At 48.8% G+C, this 16,010-nt stretch overlaps 1 protein-coding gene across 1 annotated transcript; it reads right to left on the bottom strand.

Moving 5' to 3' along the window:
• Nucleotides 1-13,216: 13,216 nt before the first annotated feature.
• On the bottom strand, nucleotides 13,217-14,209 carry DNAJB8 (DnaJ heat shock protein family (Hsp40) member B8). The gene has a single exon (XM_062635811.1). It carries the CDS (start codon nucleotides 13,990-13,992, stop codon nucleotides 13,261-13,263), a length of 732 nt encoding a protein of 243 aa, XP_062491795.1. The 5' UTR covers nucleotides 13,993-14,209; the 3' UTR covers nucleotides 13,217-13,260.
• Between the last annotated feature and the right edge of the window lie 1,801 nt (nucleotides 14,210-16,010).

Raw genomic sequence — 16,010 nt, 5'->3', positions numbered from 1 at the left:
AATATGTAGTTGGAAAACCAGGTGCAGCATTAATCCAAGTTCCATTTTATTCAAACAACCAGATCTTAGAGAGAGGGGGTCTATGGAAACGGGTTTGGCAGCAACAAGAAGAGGCCCAGTCAAACTTCCCCAGTACCAGCAAACTCCCCCAGCCTTCCATACAGTTCAGAACCATCTCTCCAACCCAGGGACCCCCTTGGCTATGGGGTTTCTGTGTCACAAAGGCTGGCTCTGACAAACATTTTTAGAATCACCATCTGTCAGCTTTTCCTTCAGGGATCCCCATTTACAATAGCTTGTATCCCGGCCATGTGCAAATCCCACTGGGCTGAAACTTGGCCCTGCGCAAGGTTGGCCTGGATGCAATTAACAAACGCAAAATTTATTCAATTTAGTTTGGCCAAAAATACAAGATTCTTTTGTTTGCAGATGCTGAAGCGGAGCTGCCTTTCCAAACTTATCAAGGACAAGGGAACCACTGCAGAGAAAATAACAGCCAACCCCAAAGTCATCCTAGAATTCAAATCGAGCTGGAAACTTACGCACCACGTAGTTTGTGAAGCTTAGAAATGGAGTCCGTTCCTCCCAATTGCTTTTCATTTTTGCTGCTGGGCTCGAGAGAGAAACACTGAAACATCAGAAGAGGAAAACCAGCAGTTGTGGCATCTAGGGGGGCCCAGCAGAAAGTACTGGAAATCTCATGGGAATTCTTCAGTTCAATTCTTCAGTTGGAAAAATGACCCAAATCCCAGAGATGGAGGTTAGGACTGTTGTGGCAGCATGGCTGAGTTGCTTTGGTCTGGAGATCTGCCTGGAAACCTTGTAAGATGGGGATGTCTCTTGATTGTCCATCTGGGCTCACCATTTTTTAGGTGTTACCTGCCAGACTCAAGCATGATAAACCTCATGGTGCCTGATTTCTCTGCCTCAGAAACCTGAAGGGCTGAGTCAGTCCTGCATCCACATCTTTGTTCCCCAGTTCCCACAGAAACACCAGACCACATAACTTATTCCCATTCTCCCTGCAGGTACCCTGTGATTGTGAAACAGAATTCATATCTTCAAGCACTTTGTACCCCTCTCTACTCCACTGACCCCTGGTCCAAGGAGGTTGCAATACTTCTGCCTGAGCTGTGGGATGAGGAGCTGAAGGAGAGGTCCTCTGCACATACATAGGAGCAAGCAGACCTGGGACCAGCAGCTAATGCAGCACAAGAGCATCAGCGTGGCATTAAACACTTGTATGTAAGTATCTCCAACCAGAGGTCATGCTGGAGCATTTCATAAAGATATTTTTTATTAGTTAAAGGGAAGCTGCCCCGGCCACCTCCAATGAAGCAAACACCCAGGGGTGATGGGGATGTTTGGCCAACCAGCCCTTCTCCATACCTCCCAAACCTCCCTGCTGCTGGGAGCAGATCAGGTGGGATAAACCCATCGGTACCCTTGGCAGCAGCGGGGCCATTGCTGTTGCAGTAGTTAGTATGCTAGGGCTGTGCAGCTCCTCTGCCATCTTCATTCACCTTAGAAATGTGGGGTTTGAATGGTTTATCTCTATTAATCACCAGCTCAAAAAGCTTTGTGCACCAAGGGCCGCAGATAATTAACTTCACTATACTGCTTGTCTTATCAGTATCAACCTCTTGTCCTCCTGTGAAATAGTTAAAACCATCAGCCCCTTTTTACTTTTCCATTTAACTCTAATGCTTTAACACTGATGTTCTAAATGGCCCTGCGATTCAGACTTATTAGACAAACCTTTCTTTCTGCATCTCTTATATTTTTTGATAATTGGCCATGTATGTTTCTAAGGGGCTCAACAGCTTTTCATGCCACTATACTAATAATTAAAGGTTTCTCAGAGCCTTTCAGATTTCTCTTTACCTTCTTTTCTTTGATAAGTATAATTTGCTCTTTAATTGGGGTGGGGAAAGAAGCATGGTAATAGCAATAAGCTGACTGCACAGGAAAAGGTTTTGTTTAACAAAATTCTCTAGTTTTAAACAAATCTTCACTGTTTCCCTATTTATGCCCTTTCTGCTGCTGGAGCTCCCCTCCTTCCCACTGTGTAAAATGCTGTAACAGTCCAGTGAGAGGACGGGGGAGGCAGGAGCAGGAAGTGAGAGGTGATACAGGCAGGGTGGTGATGGAGGCTTTGTTTTTCATGATGCTGCTTGGTTTAGCTCTTTGCTTTGCTAATGTCCCCATCCTCTTGGCTCTCCCAGTGCGTGCTGTGGCCGTTGCCGCATGGTGCTGCCAATGGGGCATCCCTCACTTGGTGCTGCTGCAGTTTCAACCTTTCACATACATGTGCCAGGTTGTTTTTCAAGGTTCTTTTCCTCTGGAGGCTTTCTTAGTCCCATCCTTCTGCCATCTAACCCCATGTCCTACGTTCTATGCTAGCAGGATGTGAATGTGGGTCTTCATGCATCTCATGCTTACACTATCCAGAAGCATTTCTCCAGTCTGTGTGGTTTCATCCTCTGCCTCTTTCACAAGCCCTCACTGCCCATTCCAGAGAGCTTTCCCTCCATCTCATGCTTTCATTACTTGAGTTTCCCCCTTTTTCTTCTGCCCTCAGGTTCTCCAGTTCCCACATCAATGCTGTCTCTCCCATCTGTAGGTCTGTTCACTCTCAGCTCATTTCTTCCATCTTCTCTTACAGGGACCCTGTTGTGGGGGTGACACAGCTGGGGCCTGTCTTTAGCTCGAAAGCTATCCCACATGGAGAGCAGCCCCAGTAGCTCCCTGGAGGCACCATCCTGCTTCTGCAGAGGATAATGAGGCTTTTGGACAACTTGCTGGACTTTCCCTCAGCTCCGGCCATGGGTGAGTTCCACTGTGCCACCAGAGGAAAGATGCTGGGAGTGGAAGAGCCCCGTTACTGCTATGGCCATGTCTGCTTCCCTGGATGCTGCCTGGCTCAGGTAAGGTGTTTTGGGGGTCCTGGAGGTGGTGGGGGGAGGATGGGCTCTGGAGTACAGGAACTCTGGTGCTGTGACAGCCTGTCTGTCCCCATTCACACCGGTGAGGCTGTTTGAGCTCAGAGGACCCAATACCTCTGGTCTTCACCAAAGCTGCTCTGACAAATGTTACTCAGTAACTCCCATACTCATTTTTAAATTAATTAACTCCAACTGCCCATCTTTTTCCATGTTTATACGTTCAACTGGTATTAATGCTCTTGTAGGACATACACTAGTGTACATTGCTAAATCCCAACTCCTGGAGCCATTGATGGGAGGGTCTTAGCTTTCTTTCAACACAAAACACTTCTGCAGCTGAGCAGAGAAGGATGGAAGTGTGACCCCAGTACTCTGAAAGGATTGTACAGAGAAGAATATCCAACACTGTTCTAAGGCATGTGATTTTTACAGCATCTCTTGACGTGGGGAGGAAGTGGGAGCAAAGGGAAGAGCTTCTACAGAGTTTTTGACTGTTGGATATGGGCAACATGGAGTTGTGCTCCTCTGGTCAATTTGCAGCAACTCTTATCAGTGCTAGTATTGAGCTCCTAACAGCAGGTTTTGGTAGAGGCAGCTGCCACAGCTGCCCCAGGAGCTCACTGCTGCCGCACACAGCAATGGGAATGCTCTGATGCAGCCATGGGAAAAGGAAGTACTTGCTCTCAGATGTTGCCTTAGAAACCCATACAAGAGTGGGAATTGCTGACTCAAGGCAGGACAGGTCCAAGATGTGTGTAGACCTGCATATCTTGATCTCAGCTCAGGAAATATTGAGGTGCAGACATAAAAATATCCCGTTAGAGATGAGGCTGAAGCAGAGCTTTAGCCCTAGCAAGCTGGAAGGGTTGAGGAGCTGGGAACTCAGCTCTGGTCCAGATTTCAAAACATGTTGTTTTGATCAAAGACCATTTCAGTTTCCGATCCAAAATGTGCAGTTTGGGGGGTTTGTGCGTTTGTTATTGTGTTTTTACCTTGGACTTCCTCAAAGTAGCATAAGGTAAATTCAAGAAGCCACCTCACATGAACACGGTGTCCACAGAGAGAGCATCAGGAGAAATATCTACTTGTGTTTCTGCTGATCAAAATGATCTTTCTGTACCAAGCCCCTTAAGTCTCTGTATCCTGAGTCCCAAACTCAGGACTGCTGATGGCTCCCGAGCTGCGGAGGAGCAGAGCACCTGGTTTGTCCCTGCTCCCAGGCTTTCCCTGCTTCCATCAGTGGTGGCCTCCCTCTGTGAAGCCAGCTTGCACTCAGACGGCTGCTTGCCTCCCAGTGCTGCGTCTTGTTCCTACTGGGAGAGGGATTCGCAGGGACTTCACAGCCCTGAGCATAACAAACACAGTTTGGGTCTGTTTTCCCATGCTGGGCATGGCATCAGTTGCTAAGGAAGGTCATTTCAGCTCCATTTTGCTTTTCAAAAGTAAAACTATTTTATGAAGGGGTGGCAATGTTCTGGCTTATTCAACTTACTGCTTCATGTTTGGAGCCTTCAAGTAGGATCACCACCTCCCATCTCCTTCAAAGCATGCGAGTCTGTTATTCCCATTTTACAGCAGGGAAAACAGATGCAAAGACCTGCCCAAACACAGGCAGCAATTGCAATCTGGATTGGAGTGGAAATGGCCCTGAAAGCTAGTTCCAGTCTCCAGGGAGACATCAGTGGGCAGGGCAAGCTGGGAAACTCAAGGGGATGTAGCGTGGGACCGAACATAAGAGGCGTGTTAGAGTTTAAACGCCTAAGGTGATCTGGCCAAGCACAAAACAAGGCTCAGCGGTTCATGTCAGCGCAGGGGAGGGCGGAAGCGTGTGACGTTGTAGTTGCACGATGTAGCTGCGATGTCATGGATGTGACTTGCTGCCTGTACCTGCCCAAATGTAGGATTCTCAGATACCTTGGGCAGTGCAGGGAAGTGTGGTGTAGTGAGGGCATATTACCCCTGTGGGGCACATCACGGTATGGCAGCAGCCTCTTCTCTACATGCTGGTTTGGATATCTGCCCCGAGGTGTATGCGTGTGCAACAGGGATGCCTCATGAACTCCACAGAGACAAGCTCAGCCTGAGGAGCTGAACTTTGATGATCTGGTCTGGGGTTATCCTGCATCTGTTTCTGTTCCCTGGATAGGCCATTCTGTTTGCAGCGACTCTTATCAGTGCTAGTATTGAACTCCAAAACAAGTTCATGCAGTAATCATTCAGTTATTTTTTGAGTGAAGAATTCACGCAACCTGTGATCTGTTCCAGGATTATTCTTCATCAGGGGAGGAGAAAGGAAAAGGCTTGTGGTAACTCTGTTAGGAATAATTCATCCCATCTTACTGGTGTGGGTGCTAGGTGACCCCTTTGCTTAGCTCCCACTAGGCTTGGGCAGGAGCATGGGATGCCTCCCACGTCTCCGTTAGCTGCTGGGGGTTAATAGGGGCACTCAACACACACAAGCAACACTCTAAGGAGGGTCAGGGGTCAGCCAGCACATTGTGACCTAAAATTGGACAGCTTTTACTCATTTCATATTAGGTGACACCATTTCTCTCTGGCTGAGTGCCTTACCCAGTGCCTGTGCATTGTGGTGCTGGAGCCCAGCCAGGCCCCTCTGAGCACTGGACACAGCAGTGACCCCCTGCACAGATGCACTCTTTGCCCTTATATTCCATATCCCAAACTGCTACCAGTATCAGAAGGGGAAATGAAAACCAACAGTGGCTGTTGAACTACTGGCTCCTGCCCCTCTGCTGCCTCAGACAGGACAGATTGAAGATGCTCAATTCCAGATAAATTGTATTTTAGCCCACCAGGTCCTGGTACCGTGTTGCAGCATTTCAACCCATTCCAGCTCACCATGGGGCCCTGAGTGCATCCGGGCTGCTGGAGCACCAGCATCCTGACCCTGCTCATCCCCACGTGTCACTGTCTGTTCCATCCAGGGATTTATTTTGGGTAACTGAGATGCAAATAGCGGTAAGATCTCTTCCTGAGCTCCAATCAGCATCCCTGGGAGTTCTCACTGATGCTCCAGTTTTCTCCCCTTCCCCAGAGAGAAGGCTTTGAGGGCAATTCTCTTATCTCTGCTTGTTTTGGTTTGGTATCTCAGGCAGCAGAGTGTCTCGAGGTGTCTCTCCTCTTTCCTCCTTTCCAGTTGTCTGTTTCCCTCCATCACTTTGTCACCCTTAGATGGTGGTTAGTCTCTCTGATTTCCTGCTCCTTCTCCCTATTTCAGTCCATCCATCATTTTCCCTTGGTAGCCCATGCTCCTTTCTCTCTCCCACTTCTTCTGTCTCTTGTTTCTCCCTCGTTTCTCTCTTTCATTTTTCCCCCCTAGTGTCGGAACTTCTTTCTTTGATTCCCCCCCCCTCCACCTCCCACCCTTTATAGCGCTGTTATCTGTGATTTTGGCAAAGAGCACATTTATTGGGGAGGAATATCCCCATGGCAACGCAGCAGATGGTGACTTTTGATTAACTTGGCTTCTTTTTTTTTTTCCCCCGACTGCCAAATCACAATCCGTCTTTGAAATTAAATCAGGCTGTGATAGCATCAGTTGTTCTGGAGAGGGGACGAGAGAGAAACAAGACTGAAGTATTACAGTAGGAGCCAGGATGTAATGCAAATTGGTGTTTTTTAACCCCAGCAATAAACCCCCTGTTCATTTTGGAGGAGCCACAGAGAGGGAATAATGAAATAATAAAATAAGGTTAAACAAGTGTTATCACCCCACACGGGCTCCTCGCTCTGACCATGCTGGAGTGTCTGTAACACCGGTGTCACTCCTTGCCAAGTCGCTTGGTGCTGCTGGGCCTCATTCTGCAGCTGCTGAAACACCATTGAGTGTTTTCCTCATGTCATCATGGGTGGTGGGAAGAAGCCAGGTTCTTCGCCTAGCAATCCAAGGAACTATTTACAGGGGTGCAGTGTCCAAAGTGGGAAGGAAAGCATTAGCAAGCAGCAGGGGGAAGGAAAGCAAGCGGCTCCTGGAAGGCGTTGGTGGGAGGTGAGAGGAATTCAGGGTGAAGTGAGGAAGCGGAGGAGCTGGGAAGGGTGGATTGCATCACCCAGCCAAGATGCTGAGTGATCAAGGGCATGGGAAAGTGAGGAGCTGTCTGTAATGGCACCAGGGAGGTCTGAGCCTGGGGAAGGAAGGGCGCAAAGTTCTGCCAGCCATGGAGAGAGAGTTACAGGGCATAGCCCCATGGAAGATGGGAAAGCAGATACTGAAGTCAAACAGTAGAGAACTTTCTTGAATGCTTCAGAAGTGGGTGGTATTCAAGTCCCATGAGCTCCTTCGCCTGGTGCTTTTTGGAGGGTGACCAAAGGTGCATGCAATTGAGCGCTAATCATAGCCAAAGATAAAGGAGGGCTTGAAAATGAAAGCTGCAGAGAGGAGATGAATAAAGACCCAGCAATTTCATGGGAATTGGCGTGTTGTCTCAGGCCAGTCTGCTGTCCCCACTTACTGATGCTCCCCACGCAGGAGTTTAGAGGGAGGTTATCTGGTCTCAGCGCTGGCTCCTTTGGATGCAGGGGGTTTAGCAGTTATGGCTAAAGGTAAATAAAGGATCCCATCCAGTTCTGGTGAGGTTGAGCTCGGATGGTGGAGTTTCATAATGTGCTGCAGCAGTTAATGCCCTTCCCTGTCTGGGGTTGTAGCATGTGTATCTTCTGGTGCTATAGAAAGCAAACACACAAGCACTTGGTGCTTCATAGAGGCCTTCAGATACTCAAACTCTGTCACTAGGCTCTCTTCTGCCTTTGCAAAGAGGCTCTAACTTTCCATTGCATAGCCTGTGAAGGGATGTTTCTCCTGGAGGAGCTCTGATCTTAACGCAGGGTCCAAACCTGCACCCTTCTCCAAAATCTTTACATTTATGGCATTGCCTTGTCCCTTATGTGAGGACAAATAATAGGGAAGCTCCCACTACACTTTCTGAGAAGCAGCCCATGTTCTCTTGCTCTCTAGGAGCCACCACCGCGTCTCTTCCACTGCTTTTCTTAGTCAAAGCAGTGCTTGTTCCTGCTGCGCTCCAGGGGACTCTGGGCTGTCTTAAGTTCTTCCAGGATGAGCTCTCTGTCCAATAGATAAAATTCTACTGCAGATGTTGTTGCTTCTGTTGGAGATCTCAGTTCAGGAGTGTTTTGTGTATGCTGCGTGTTATATCTGATGTGCTTTGAGGAGAAGATAAGGTTTGGGTGCAGGAGGTAAATCAGGTAAGGATGCCGCTGGAGCTTAATTACCAAGAGATGTCTCAGGGCCTGATTCTTCCCTGTGAGACAAGAGCACAAAGGAGAGCTCCAGTCTGCAGGGATACATGTCGATGGAAAGCATTTCATGAGCACAGTGGGATCTAAACCACTGTTTGAATCTCTAGTTTGGGATCTAACCCACAGTTCATTCTGTGTAGATGGTAATCCTAGTTTAGACAGGAACTTGTATCTGCTTGATGCTGCTTCTCCCTGTTTCAAACAGATTGCCACTTGATTTCTTGCCCCAGCCACCTTGCCAGTGTCGGTCTGTCCCTAAATCTCTCCCTCCCTTGCTTGCATCTCCCCTTGCCTTGCACAACTGCCTTGCAACCATGCTCATCTCTTCCCTCACATGCAACCCCTGGGCACTCGTGCATCCATCCAATGTGCCCTGCTGTGGGAGCCCCACATGGCTTGTGTGTGTGTGTTTGCCCTCTGGTACCACAGAGCTGGTAACCTCTAACAGGGGGTGGGAGCTGCCAAGGGATGAAATCCAGACGTGCCCCGTGGGCTGTCCCTGCGGCTCATCCCGCTGGCACAGCAAACGCGTCCCGAGCACCCGCAGGGCTGTGATCCAGCCCAAGAGCTGCTCGGAGCAAACCGGCTGTGACACCGCGGCAGAGCGCTCGAGCCTCTCCGGCTCGACACCGCATCGTTATAGATTGATGCCATGACACCAGCGCTCAAAATAGCACCAGGACAATTTGATTTCCTGCAGATCTCAGGATGGGGTCATAAAAACAGAGACTGTTCTGGAGAAACGGGATAGGGTGGAAATGTTTGTAGTGACATCACAGCCGCTTCCATGCCAATGGCCTCCTACTGCTACAAACATGTGATTGTGATTTTGCTGCACGCTCCATCAGAAAAGAGCCAGGCTGGCCGGGGAGGCAGAGAGAGGGAGGAGAAGGGACGGAAATATTCTGTTCTTGTATCTCAATTCAAGCATCTTACAATAGCCTCGCAGTCCAGGGTGCTGAGCGGTCCGTGGGTGAGGGAGTGGGACCATGGAGCTGAGGCTGGTGCCAGATCAGTGGAGCTCAGGGCGTTGCAGCAACATAACTGAGGGCTTGGATGAAGATCTTTGATTCTACAGTAGAGGATCATGGTCTGCATTGGGGTTCTTTATTGCAGAGTTGGGTGGTCTCGTGTTCATTCTTCCTCACTGGTTCCATTTGTTTCTAACGTCACTTCTCTTGGCAAGAAAAACCTGCAGGCCTGAAATATGGCTGCAAAAGGCACTGCATGGCTGTTTTCTTTCAGGGGATCTCATTATAGAGCAGAACAGATCTCAGTGTTGGAGATTCACTCACAAAGCAGGGAGAGCGGGGTTGGGGGGGGGGGGGATTTAAGTAGCTGGGGATAGGGGAGGAAAGAAGGGAGAAAAGAGAGGAAAGAAATGGAGGGTCATAGAAAACAAAACTAGTTTGTGTCTGAGGACATTGCAGGAGGAAACCTCATGTTGGTTACCCCACAGAAAGCACCGATGACTGCAAAGCCCATCTTTTCTAGCAAGATCCTTCCCGAGAAACAGTCCACAGCCCTGGCTGCGTCCAGCACGCGTAACCTTGGGGAGCTGCAGAGGGCATGGGGAGTGAAGGGATCCAGCTGATGCACCCGTCTATCAGATTAAGCTGTCAAAACCCAAACCGCTTCCATCACTGTCCAAGGAGAGATCCTCACTCCTTGCTTAATAGGATGGCAGCAATGCTGTTGCCACTCCAGGGAGAGGGGCCACCGCCACCACAGTGTGCAGCAGGCAGCAAGCTTAAAATCCTATTAGGCAGAGACTAACAGTTGCAAAAAGAAAGCAGGTATCCCCTGGTGGGGGTTTAAAGATGTTTAGACATAATTTGATTTTCCAAGCAGATGTCATTATTGTTAAACAGTTGCCCACTTGATATGTTCAAGTTGTTGGCTGTAATTGCTAAAATTAGCAGGTCTGCATAGAGCAAAGGTCAGTCAGTTAATATTGTGATTTAGTATTTTATGAAGTAATTCCAAATGCTTTTATGTATGGTTTTGGTTTTACAGCCTCAGTCCACATTAAAGTAGTTGTGGGGCCAGCTAATAAAATAATGCCTCAGCCTCTCCACGCACTTGCATTTGGTGCTGCAGACAAACAGGAGGCTTCAAACTGCCTCCCAGTGTGATGTGCTCAAGCAGAGCTGGTGCTTGAAATGAGCCCATTGTGTCTAATGGTTGCTGGAAGGATGAGGAGCTGGTTTCCATCCACAGTTGAGGAAAAGGCTCTGCCACTGGTACCTGTGGTCCTCATAGGTGGATAGACTGCACATGCAAGTGCACGCAAGCACCTCCAGCCATAAACACACCTGGAAGACCAGGCAAGGTCCCCAGATACACTCTTTTAGAGGGAAGATGCATTTCTGGAAGAGGAACAGAGAGCTGGAACTGGGTGAGGCAAAGGCTCCTGGGCTGTGCTGTGGCTGGACATCTGGTGCTGCCTCCTCTGGCACTGCAGCTGCTGAATGGCATGAGAAACAGCTTCAAAAACTCCTTGAAGGTGTTACTGTTCCACTGGCAGCCTCAGTGTCACTCTAATCCCATGGCTGGGGACAGACAAGGGTTTCCTTCCAAGGCAGGGTTTGCTGGGGTCTGTTCATTTCTCTGTCAAAGACACAACGTGTGTCCGTGGTGGTTTGGGTACTCCTGGCACACTACTTGCTCTCGCAGTGTGCAGGACTCTGCTGACCCAGTCTGACCTGCTCTCCTACCACCAGACCTTTATGGTTCTCTTGTTCCTTTAATCTCAGGAAAGGCAGCAAGTTGTTTAGTGGCCTGCAGCTCACAGGGAGATGTGGAAGAGGATGTGCAGCTCCTCCTGGACTGGACACTTACCAAGTGAGCTGGGTCCCTTCCCTACCCATGTTCCCATATTCCTAACAGCAGGTTTTGGTAGAGGCAGCTGCCACAGTTGCCCCAGGAGCTCAATGCTGCTGCAGGCAGCAATGGGAATGCTCTGATGTAGCGATGGGAAAAGGAAGTACTTGCTCTTAGATGTTGCCTTAGATACCCATAAGAGAAAGGGAATTGCCAACCCAAGGCAGGACAGGTCCAAGATGTGTGTAGACCTGCATATCTTGATCTCAGCTCAGGAAATATTGAGGTGCAGACATAAAAATATCCCGTTAGAGATGAGGCTGAAGCAGAGCTTTAGCCCTAGCAAGCTGGAAGGGTTGAGGAGCTGGGAACTCAGCTCTGGTCCAGATTTCAAAACATGTTGTTTTGATCAAAGACCATTTCAGTTTCGGATCCAAAATGTGCAGTTTGGGGGGTTTGTGGGTTTGTTATTGTGTTTTTACCTTGGACTTCCTCAAAGTAGCATAAGGTAAATTCAAGAAGCCACCTCACATGAACACGGTGTCCACAGAGAGAATATCAGGAGAAATATCTACTTGTGTTTCTGCTGATCAAAATGATCTTTCTGTACCAAGCCCCTTAAGTCTCTGTATCCTGAGTCCCAAACTCAGGACTGCTGATGGTTCCCGAGCTGCGGAGGAGCAGAGCACCTGGTTTGTCCCTGCTTCAAGGCTTTCCCTGCTTCCATCAGTGGTGGCCTCCCTCTGTGAAGCCAGCTTGCACTCAGACGGCTGCTTGCCTCCCAGTGCTGTGTCTTGTTCCTACTGGGAGAGGGATTCGCAGGGACTTCACAGCCCTGAGCATAACAAACACAGTTTGGGTCTGTTTTCCCACGCTGGGCATGGCATCAGTTGCTAAGGAAGGTCATTTCAGCTCCATTTTGCTTTTCAAAAGTAAAACTATTTTATGAAGGGGTGCCAGTGTTCTGGCTTATTCAACTTACTGCTTCATGTTTGGAGCCTTCAAGTAGGATCACCACCTCCCATCTCCTTCAAAGCATGCGAGTCTGTTATTCCCATTTTACAGCAGAGGAAACAGATGCAAAGACCTGCCCAAACGCAGGCAGCAATTGCAATCTGGATTGGAGTGGAAACGGCCCTGAAAGCTAGTTCCAGTCTCCAGGGAGACATCAGTGGGCAGGGCAAGCTGGGAAACTCAAGGGGATGTAGCGTGGGACCGAACATAAGAGGCGTGTTAGAGTTTAAACGCCTAAGGTGATCTGGCCAAGCACAAAACAAGGCTCAGCGGTTCATGTCAGCGCAGGGGAGGGCGGAAACGTGGGGAGCGGGTTCTTAGCTCAGTGGAGGACGAAAGCAGCATGCTGGCAGGCTGTGCAAGAAATGCATTGTGAACTGGCTCTTGCAGCTGCGAGGGAGACAATGAGGATGGTAAAGCACCATCTAAGTCCCCGCATCCAGCTTTGCACAAAGAGGGAGCTAAACTCAGCCCCCTGGAATCTGTTTACTCATGGTTTGAATTTAGCTCTTTTTTGTTTGAATGGCTCCAAGCAGAAAGCGACCAGAGGTTGCCCAATAGCCAAATTCACCTTCTCCCTGCTCGTTTTCAGCCCCCAAGCTCCACAGTGCTTCCATCAGGGTCTGTGGTCATAATTCGCAGGGCGTTCTCAAGAAAGCCCCCATTTTCTGCTTCAGTGTGAAGAATGGTATTTTCTTCCTGCCTCTGGTTTTTCCTACACCAGCCCCTTTCCTCCAGGCTCTGCATGCCCCACTCAACCTCCCCACTTTCTTGCCTGTGTACAGAAACTTTTTCAATGAGAATGCATCTTCTTATACACCAGAGGTAGGATATTCGTCCCTCATCCTCCAAGTTGTGCATTCACACTGCTCTTTATTCTCCCAGTTAGCAGTCTTCAAGACTGGCATTTCAAGGAGTGGGAACAAGACCTATAGCTTGTCATATTGCTCTCTTACCTGTCCATCAAACACCCTGTCTCCTTTTGATATATCAGCTTGGACTCATGCAAACCAGTAAGGTTGCTTTCAGATAAATCTACCTATTTACTGAGCAAGCACTGTCTATCACCTTACACAGGGTTAGAAGTCCCACTTCTTAGTTTAGCAGAATGCCAGATCTTTTCCTGCAAAGTATTTGTTCCCAACCACAGAGAGGTCTGCACTGGTTGTGTTATTTATTTATGAATCAGCATTTATTAATGCTACTTGTGGTAGATCACATCCATTGAAAAATGAGAGCACAAACCACAGCTTGCAGCTAATGCTTGTGCGGGGGGGGCATTACAATTTCTGGTGGTCACAGACTTCAGCTTTCCATCTTCTTCCACTTCTATTCTCTCCTGCCCGTGCTCGATGATTCTCCGGGTGGTGATCCTCTTGCCATTGATCACTTTAGTAGTGGTTAACACCGATCTGATAACATGTGTCCCAGCTCTGTCCTCAGCAAAGGTGGATTTGGGCTGCTTGACGGGGCCGAATAAATTCTGTTGTATAAATGACTCCATACAATCAGAAAACAGGTTGGACCTTCTTCCTCTATCATTTTTTCTGTGCCAGTTTCCATCGTATCTCAGGCTATGAAAGGGGTGCCAGAAATCATGCACAAGGGGATTCAGTCCTCCAAAGGCTTTGCTAAAGGTATTGAGATCATGGAATTCACAAGGGGAATTAAAGAAGCCGTTATCACCCACTGTGGCACCTCTTGCTCTGTGGGATCTGCTCTCCTTAACAGACTTGTCATAGAGCGCTCGTTTCTGAGGGTCAGACAGAACCCTGTATGCCTCGGCAACAGCTTTGAATTTCTTTTCAGCTTTCTCCTTGTTGTTGAGATTCTTATCAGGATGCCATTTTAGTGCCAGTTTGCAGTAGGCTTTCTTAACATCATCCTGCGAGGCACTTCTTTTCAGTCCCAGGACTTCGTAATAATCCGCCATTTCGAAGGAAAGGAGGGGCTGTTTGGAAGATGCCTGGTACCTCTGACCCACGAAGGATGTAAAGCCCAGGGATGACCAGCGTGCAGAGACTCCTGGAAGTCTGCTACTTCTGTGCTCCTCGGGGGTGGGTAGATGCTCAGTTCATCCCTTGATGTCCTTTTGCACCAGGAGGCCCCGCAGCACAGCTTAACCAAGTCCTTCCTTTGTAAGGCTGCTGGTGGTGAATTGTGACCTTAGAGGGGGCTCAGCCAACTGTTGCTCTGTTGTACCCATTCTAGGGTGGAGCTGGTTCCACTGGCCCGATGCTTTTAGACATAGATCACGCTTGTGACGTTGTAGTTGCATGATGTAGCTGTGATGTCATGGATGTGACTTGTGACTTGCTGCCTGTACCTGCCCAAATGTAGGATTCCCAGATACCTGGTGTGGTTTCTTGGGCAGTGCAGGGAAGTAATGAGGGCATATTACCCCTATGGGGCACATCACGCCATGGCAGCAGCCTCTTTTCCACATGCTGGTTTGGATATCTGCCCCAATGTGTATGCATGTACGACAGGGATGCCTCGTGAACTCCACAGAGACAAGTTCAGCCTGAGGAGCTGAACTTTGATGATCCAGTCTAGGGTTACCCTGCATCTGTTTCTGTTCCCTGGATAGGCCATTCCTGTGGGAAATGCAATATCTTCACAGGGAATCATTGCATGAAGGAGGTCTCCAAGGAAGTGCCAGTGAGGAGGACTCATCTGTGTGTAACGTGGCATCGTAAACACCTACTAACAGCAGCATGTGTTGCAGATCACTGCCCGCTTTTCCATGATCCCACACTTTGGGAAGAAGTCAAAAGCCGGCCAGACCAAAGAGCATATGTGCAGCGTATGAGCTGGCTGCTGTCCTAACATACATCATATGTGTGGGGCCATGAAGCCAAGGGGTAGACATGTCATCCTGAGGAAAGCAGTGTGACAGAGGCAGGAAGAAAGGTGATTGAGCCGACACGTCTTGGGTAAGGTTTTGTTTTGCTGGTTTTCTCGCTGGGCAGTGAGGTGTCAGTAGTATGGAGGTGCCTGTCGTATTCTGGTGATAAAAACTGCTGGAAGGCTGGAGCTGAAGCAAGTGCAAAGCAGCCAGGAGCTCAGGGACCCATGGGCTCACCTTGCTGCGGAAATCTTGGATTCTGCTTCCTTTTGCAGAGGAGCAGTTTTTTCCAGTGCTCCTGCACTGAGGGAGAGCCAAGGCTTCATGGCTTGCTCACTGTTTTGCTTGAAATCTTCACCAAGGGGACGCATTTATTTGGGCTGGTGTCTTTATTGGATTGTTCATTGGATTTGAGGAGGGCGATGATGTGGTCCATTTGCAGATGCTTGGCAGAAATTTCCAGAGCAATTGCTGTTCCCTACTCTCTGTTACCCAGAAGGGAAAATGAGACATCAGAAAAGCCTGGTGGAGGGTCTCAGGCCAGTTCTCTACGGCAGGGAGTGGGGCTGTGTACGGAAGGAAGGAGGTGACTCTGCCTTGTGCTGCGTCTTTGCAAAGCATCTCCTCCCATCCTTGCTTTGGATGATGAGCCCATCTAGGACCGGCTGCCACACTGGATTGTCTCTCTTGGATTTAGTGCATCCTACCCGTCTGAAAAGTAAGGACTGTCATTCCTGAATGGAGTATGCTCACTGCCCGCCTGTCTGCTGCCTGCAGCAGGGTTGGAGATGAGTAGCCATTCAAGAGAGGCCACTGCTGTGAGCCCAAAGGTTTGCAAGGGAAAAAGAAAGGGTCAGGGAGAGGCAGGGAGAAAGGGAGAGTGACATGTCCACATCTAGTAACTAGACCCAAACTAGCCTGGCAGCCCCATCCCTAGAAACCAAGGCTTTGAAATGAGAAATGTTTTTCGTATCTTAAATCTCAAGTACAAACAATAAAAACCAGCCCAGACTGTGTTCTTTGAAGAGAAAGTACAAGTGACCTGAACAGTGGTTATCAGCAGCGTCATTAAGATAAACCCTTAACATGATTTAAAGCATCCG

This window comes from Pezoporus occidentalis, unplaced genomic scaffold (genome assembly GCF_034315485.1).
Source record: "Pezoporus occidentalis ecotype Australia unplaced genomic scaffold, CSIRO_AGI_Poc_V1 ctg114, whole genome shotgun sequence".
Taxonomy (NCBI): domain Eukaryota; kingdom Metazoa; phylum Chordata; class Aves; order Psittaciformes; family Psittacidae; genus Pezoporus; species Pezoporus occidentalis.
This window is presented reverse-complemented; position numbering and strand designations above follow the sequence as displayed.

Bases quoted from the DNA above. Each gene is read 5' to 3' on its own strand.
- DNAJB8 (XM_062635811.1), bottom strand. From the start codon at position 13,992: ATGGCGGATTATTACGAAGTCCTGGGACTGAAAAGAAGTGCCTCGCAG.